The sequence below is a fragment of the Solanum pennellii genome, chromosome 3 (assembly GCF_001406875.1).
Source record: "Solanum pennellii chromosome 3, SPENNV200".
Lineage (NCBI taxonomy): Eukaryota > Viridiplantae > Streptophyta > Magnoliopsida > Solanales > Solanaceae > Solanum > Solanum pennellii.
The window spans coordinates 74496511-74503327 of NC_028639.1; the positions used below are offsets into that span (position 1 = coordinate 74496511).

The following is a 6817-nucleotide window of genomic DNA, read 5'->3' on the forward strand; positions in this document are numbered from 1 at the left end:
ACATGGCAGTAACAAAGAGCTCAAAACAAAGAGAACCAAAAACATATAGACAATAGTAAATATGGAGGTAAAGTGAAAGAAAGATGGTATTTTTTTCCTCCAAGATGTCATTCAGCTCCTCCATAAAACAGAGGATCAAAACTACACTTCTTAACACTTGACATTTTAGTAAATATAGAGAGATATCTATGTCTAGCACAACCTTAGCAGCAGTAGCACATAAAATTCAAGCACTTCACAACAATCATTGATAAAAACTGCCATCAGAACGGGTGAAAACTCAGTATCATTTCAAAGTTCCATCCTTTAGATATTAATGGCATGGAACTCAAAGCCCTTGCGCAATTACCCAAACATCACGTGGCAGTACAAAGAGTTGGATCCGAGACAACCAAAAACATATAGACAATATGGAAATATGGAGGTCAGTATAATGAACGAAAAGATGGTAATTTTTTCCTCCAAAATGACAATTAGCTCCTCCATAAAGCAGAGAATCAAAACTACTCCTCTTATTATTACTTACCATTTAGCATATATAGATATAGATATATCTAAATCGAACACAATCTTAGCAGTCTTGACAACAATCATTTATAAAAAAATGCCATCAGAAGGGGTGGAACTCGGGATCATTTCAAAGTTCCATCCATTGCTTATCAGCAGCATGGAACTCAAAGCCCTTGCGCAATTACCCAAACATCATATGGCAGTACAAAGAGCTGGAAACGAGACAGCCAGAAACATTTAAACAATAGGGAAAATGCAGCTACTTGGTGTCTCGAGTCCTTCCACAGATACTTCACAAAGCATATACACATGCAATTAATCATTGGCACAGTTTTATTCATGAGAACCAAAATTAATTTCCATCAACTAGCTGGTGCTTGCCATCAAGAGCACACTCTTTAATACAGTAACACAAGAAAAAAGATCTAAACACCCAAAAAAACGCATTCTATCATCTGTATAAATCTGTCAACACAAACAACAAAATAAGTAATGAAACAATCATATCAAGATTCAGTTTCTTTCAACTTATTCAAGAGAAGATCTCCTCTAAGCCTAGTTTCAGAATATATATTCAATAAAATTGTTAAAATATATCTAGAAAGCATGCAACTTCCATGCCAAATTACATTACTGGGCAGTGCGAGAACACAATTTCTCAAGGTATTATCAAAATTTTTGAAACAAATAACAGCTATCAAGATTGAGGTCATAAATCCAAAAGCAAACCACAGCACAAATCTCAGATCGGTACGTATCGTTTTAGCGCCTGTTTTCCAGTCACTCCCAAGCCAACAACGACGCCACCGATAACTCCAGCCACGGCAGCTGACCTCAGCCCCGAAGCCGCCCTGTAGAACGCACCAGTCCCCAAGCCGGCAACCACGCTATTGATAACATCATCCGTATCCCTAATAGCAACCATTCCACTCTCCATCCCAGCATAAAGCAACCCAATAACACCAGCTCGATTTCCAAACTTCCGGCCCGTATGACCCGAGGCATTCAGGATTCTATTGATCCTGAGCTTCATAGTATCACCAGGCTCCGAAGCTTTCACACCTTCAACAAATCCTTTACCAGCGCCGGCAACGGCCCCAGAGAGATAACCGATACCAGTGTAATAAGTCAAATTCTCTCCCCATGATCTACGCTGGGCAATAGATTCTTCCTGAAACAGAAACTCAGGTGAGGTAGGAAGCTTGTAAAGTGTTTTCATTGGAACTTGTAGGTCTTGGTAAGGGTTATAGAGCCGTCGATTCTTGCCGTCTTCGTTGTCTCCGGTGTGATTAGGTGATTGGTGTTGATACGCCATGGGCTCCTTCCTGATTTGTTCTAGGGCTTTGAGCTAGGGTTTTGCTATTTTTCCGATCGCAGAGAACCCAAGAGGAGAAAATTCGTTCCTTTTTTCTTCTATATTATTACACTTTTCCAGAATGTGGCTGCGTTTAATTACGGCGAGTTTTTAATTAAAAATCGGGACCGGTTTAGGTCGGCGCGTTAATTTGAGGGTTTGGTGAACCGGTTTCTAAAACTTGGACTTTGACCGGTTCAATTTCCAGTGACTAGTTTATTCTCGAAGCTCGTGTAAATGAAAATGTTGCTACATATAATAATTAAAGCATCATGTTTAATTCAAGATGGAATTGATGTAACATAAATCGAACTATTTCAATTTCTCTTGTTAAGATATATAACAATTTTTGATTGATTTTAAATTTTGTTAATCGAAGAATAAAAAATACACATATTACATAATTAAAAATTAAATATTTTAAATATAACAGTAACTAAAACAACAATAATGTGATAAATAGGAAACAAAAAAAAGTTTTTCCCTTAGAAATTGTTTTCTTGTTTAAGTTCTCTTTTTGTTTTGTTGGTTGAAAAACCAAAAGTGACCAAACAAAGCTTGGACTACCATTTTATGTGTAATTGTATATTAGAGGATGAAATTAGACAACCCAAATACTTAAGGGTGTTTTAGGTGAAAATGACAGCTGTCACAGTCCTACGTGGCCGTTTTCGCTGTCGTATCACGTGTACGTCGTCGTTTTGGCTTACTTCATCCAAAATCTCCTAACAACCAACCGTAAGCGTGGGGGATTTGGGTGGCGTAAAAATGCATGCAGCCGGTGCTCCTCCGGTTACGGTGTCGCCGGCGAAGTGGCAAGGTATTTCGTCGCCACGTGTAAGCCGGAGAGATTTGAGTATTCGATTTAAGACTTCATTTTACAGTCAGAGTGTAAACCACCATTACAGCAGAAGGTCTCAACAGTACTGGGATAAGTTCTACAAGCTCCACAAAAACAAGGTAATAAGCTCCGGCCTTGTCAAAACAAGTTTAAAAAGAAATTCAAATCTTCGATGTTATCTCGAGTAACTGGTAAAGTTGTTGTAATGTGATAGGGACCAGGTAAACAGCCTCTTGCAGAAATGCAAGGTAAGGTTGCATAGATCTTATAGTTCAGTTCTTCCCTGGACCCTGTGTATACTGGGAGTTTTTAGTGCACCGAGCTGCTCTTTTATATTTTTGAATTCAGTGACGTACATTTGCACTTTGGGCAGTTTTTCAAGGACCGACACTACTTAGAGAAGGATTGGGGAAGATATTTTGATGATGAAATTGAATCTTCCAATGGGAAGGTTGTTCTAGAGGTAATTTCACTGGTGCTGTAAATGCATCTTACTGTAGTAGTATTTCCCTGAGTTCAACTGAATAGATATTGGCAGGTGGGCTGTGGAGCGGGGAATACGATTTTTCCTCTCATAGCTACGTTTCCGAAGCTCTATGTTCACGCCTGTGATTTCTCAGCTAAAGCAGTAACCCTCGTTAAGGTTTGTCAACTTTCTTATGTTATGCTTTCATCAATAGTAACCTAACTTAATCATAATATTCCCTAGACGTTGAACAAATATTCGTAAAGAATCAGCTTTTAGCTACAAGTTATACTACAACAACAGTGTAATCTCACGAATTCGATCTGGGGAGGGTGGTGTGAACGCAGTGTTACCCCTGGCTTTTGGCTACAAGTTATAGTATTTTGGAATTTGTTGGTATTTGCTCTGTCACTGTTTAACGGCTAAGGAGTCCTTCCAATATGGTATGAGTCGTATGAAAATTAAGTAGATTTGACATGACTCATCATCCGAAAAATGCTACGATTTACTGCTGAAAGAGTAAGGTCCTCAATGGAACTCTATGTCGCTTGGCATGGATCATATCTAAATGTTCTTCTTTTGCGTAGAGGAATTTTTTCACATCTTTGAGATCTTTCATCTGCAACTTTCTAAAATCATTACCAGTAGTAAAAGTTTTTTAAGTGTTATGGTTACTTTACACCTATTGCATTGCCTGTAATCTTGTTGGGATCTCAGTCAGTACACTGGTCCTTTTATCTTAGATTAGCTGCTATATCAGTTTCTGTTCTCTGATCTTTTTTAGCTTCCATTAAATTAGTCTACTGGTTAAGATCAGCAAACTTAAAATATTTCATTTCTTATTCATCACTTTGTCATTTGCATTTAAGTTTACAATATTTCACCTGCATTGCATTTACTGTAATCTGCTTAGGATTTCATTGAGCATCTACATTGTTCTCTCGATGACTCTCTGTAATTTTAATTTTTGTTCTTCAAATTTGTGAGCTCCATTTGATAAGTCTGTTAACCTCTTGGACTGCTACGAAAAACAGCATCGGATTTCTTGCATTTAATTAATATGTCTGAGGAACTATGCTTGTTCTCTACCGTACAACAAACTCAACAGTATAATCCTTGCTTTTCTATGACATGATTGTGGCGTAAAGCTACTTATCCTATATGATGGAGTCCCGTGCAAACTCCTAAGTCTCTTTATCATATATGATGCAGTCGCATGCAAATTACAGTTCAGAAAAGATTAATGTCTTTGTCTGTGATGCTGCAATGGGTGATCTCTGTGCTAATGTCATGCCTTTTACCGTTGATGTTGTAACCTTGGTAAGTGAAGGGAGTAAGTAATGATAATCATATCTGAATATGTATTAAGTGATTAAAGCATAGTGTTCGCCTAAAAGCAATTTAATAAACCGTATATCCTTCCTTCGGGAAAAATGTATGCCTACATGAGCATCTAACTCCTTTAAGTAGATATTTACATTGTCTGCAGTTTCACCATGCAAGATGGCTTCAATTCTGGAGAACTGTAAGCAAGTACTAAAGGTAATACATGAGCTATGGAGATGTCTTACCTCATTTTCTTTTTTCTTTCTCTATTATTTGATAATTTAATGGGTGTGCTATGCTATTGCGATCTCATTTTGCAGCCAAATGGTCACATTCTTTTACGAGATTATGCAGTTGGTGATTCTGCTCAGGTAAATCCCTGTATGTGCAGCCTTTGAACCTTCATATATAAATGATGACGCGAGAGAATTCCCCATGTCTAGCTTCTTCTTTTCCTGAAACCAGAGTTACATGCTTAACTTGAAATAGGTTAAACGTATGAAATACATAAGACAAGAAAAAAAAAGCAATTTCTTTTCACAGGGGTCTAAAAGAGAGAAAATGGATATATATAGTCATTCATCTTATAAATTGTTGAAGGCTAAGATTAGGTATTTCTTCACTGTTCCTCGAGTCTGGAACTGCAAGCAATTTTTTGTCATGGAATTTACGCTACGAATGTTTCAGGTGAAACTGCATGACAGAAACCAGATGATTAGTGAGAACTTTTACTTTCGAGGAGATGGAACTGTAAGTATTTTTCCGGGTTTGTTGGATTATACATGATGTCCCACTGTTATATCAACTTTAATCAAATCCTGTAATTATGGTCTCAGTGTTCGTTTTACTTTTCCGAGACTTACGCGTCAACCTTGTTTCAAAGTGCTGGTTTTGCAATTGTGGATATTAACACATACTGCAAGGAAATTACGAACCATTCTCAGAATATTACCATGCAGAGGTATATCTCTTTTGATTCCTTTTCCTTGACTGACTGTACTATCATCTTCTATTAAAAAGGGAACATGATTTCTTTAATCAACAAAGTAGAGATCATCCTTGTTGTCATTAGTTTTTCTGAATAATTAAGCTTATTTACTTCAATAGATCTTTGTTCTATTGATACCTACCGAAATTAAGTTAGATATTGGACATGAATACCTACTTTCGGAGGAAATGTAAGATAAATGATCGTAAAAAAGCATTTCTTTGGTAGTAGTATATTGATATATTCACATGTAGTTGCTCTGTTAAATGCTCTACTAGACTACTGCCTCCTAAAACTTTTGTATTCTGAACCTAAGAATTCAAACAAAATTAAGCCTTACTCATTTTTCACTCTCCTGTGCCTTAAAATGTGCTTACTTGACTCCATATGCTTAGGCGCTGGATACGTGGCATATTTGGTCGTTCATGATTACGAGTTTTTTTCTCCTCTTTCATCGTTGATTCAAAGTCGATAATCCAAAAACTTAGATGATGGCACGCCGTTTGTCCCCTGGATCCTAAATCCTGAACTCTGAAGTTTGTATTGTAGAGCAGCCACCATTGACGAGGCTTGTAAAGCTGTGAGTATATACTTGACAAGCTAGCACCTGAAGTCGAGAAGTAGTGATGAAGAGTATATTTGGTACAACGGAAGTTATTTTTCCTGGAAAATGTTTTCTTATTTTTGGTTGTAGAGTGGAAACAATTTTTCAGAAAAACAGTTGATTAATAACATATTTGCAAACCGGTAATGTATTGAAATATTTAGTACTGAGTTTGGTATTAATGTCGAAGTGTTGGTTGAATATGACTTCGATACATAATAGCAAGAAGTGATTTTTCTCCTTTTGGTGGAAAATATAAAAATATCTTGTATTATACCAAACAAACCTACCACCCAAAGGGATTTAGATTTTTTTTTTTTTTTTTTTTCATACATCTCTTTGTTGTGCTAGAGAGAGATATTCTTCAATTAAAGTACTAATATTTAGAAGATTATTCAACGTTTTTATATCTAATATATACTTAAACATAATAATATAAATGTTGTTTCATTTTCTCCTATAGGCTATAGCTCCTATAAAACGGGAGGCGGAAAAAGAAGGTTGGTATGAAAATTAATTTTGTCAAATATTTTGTTTTACCAAGGTAAAGTCTTTCGAAAATAGCTTTTTTTGTTCACAAATATAGATTAGGGTGTAACTTTTTTGTATTTCAATTTATTTATTCTACTATCTATATATCTATTGAAATAAAAAAAACACTCTCTAAATAATTAAAAGAAAAAGACTATCTTTTCTTTCCACAGTCCATCATGTTACCCTTTTTAGGA

General features: G+C 36.3%; 2 protein-coding genes and 1 long non-coding RNA gene across 5 annotated transcripts; 1 reads left to right on the top strand and 2 right to left on the bottom strand.

Annotated features, from left to right (window-relative positions):
* Positions 1-936: 936 nt before the first annotated feature.
* LOC107012271 (mitochondrial import inner membrane translocase subunit TIM23-1) lies at positions 937-1963 on the bottom strand. The gene has a single exon (XM_015212067.2). The coding sequence runs from the start codon at positions 1823-1825 to the stop codon at positions 1253-1255; it is 573 nt and encodes a 190-aa protein (XP_015067553.1). The 5' UTR covers positions 1826-1963; the 3' UTR covers positions 937-1252.
* Positions 1964-2617: 654 nt separating this feature from the next.
* LOC107012484 (methyltransferase-like protein 2) lies at positions 2618-6290 on the top strand. Of its 2 annotated transcripts, none has more exons than XM_015212346.2 (9): positions 2618-2824; positions 3079-3168; positions 3244-3348; positions 4384-4491; positions 4642-4713; positions 4818-4868; positions 5185-5247; positions 5334-5458; positions 5881-6290. In XM_015212346.2, exons 1-9 carry the CDS (start codon positions 2633-2635, stop codon positions 5912-5914), a joined length of 840 nt encoding a protein of 279 aa, XP_015067832.1. In that variant the 5' UTR covers positions 2618-2632; the 3' UTR covers positions 5915-6290. The 2 variants fall into 2 exon arrangements, with proteins under 2 accessions (XP_015067832.1, XP_015067831.1); XM_015212345.2 differs by having other exon boundaries at positions 6035-6290.
* Positions 4510-5994, bottom strand: LOC114076340. 2 transcript variants are annotated; one of them, XR_003577174.1, is made up of 2 exons: positions 5863-5994; positions 4510-4952 (listed from the first exon to the last, which is right to left on the bottom strand). It is a non-coding gene; the product is annotated as an uncharacterized LOC114076340 (long non-coding RNA). The 2 variants fall into 2 exon arrangements; XR_003577173.1 differs by having other exon boundaries at positions 5826-5957.
* Positions 6291-6817: the final 527 nt, after the last annotated feature.

Excerpts from the sequence above, each read along its gene's own strand:
- LOC107012271 (XM_015212067.2), bottom strand. The coding sequence starts at position 1,825 with ATGGCGTATCAACACCAATCACCTAATCACACCGGAGACAACGAAGAC.
- LOC107012484 (XM_015212345.2), top strand. The coding sequence starts at position 2,633 with ATGCATGCAGCCGGTGCTCCTCCGGTTACGGTGTCGCCGGCGAAGTGG. Across the intron at positions 4,492-4,641 it reads CCGTTGATGTTGTAACCTTG|ATATTTACATTGTCTGCAGT; the intron begins GTAAGTGAAGGG and ends TCCTTTAAGTAG. Across the intron at positions 5,248-5,333 it reads ACTTTCGAGGAGATGGAACT|TGTTCGTTTTACTTTTCCGA; the intron begins GTAAGTATTTTT and ends TTATGGTCTCAG.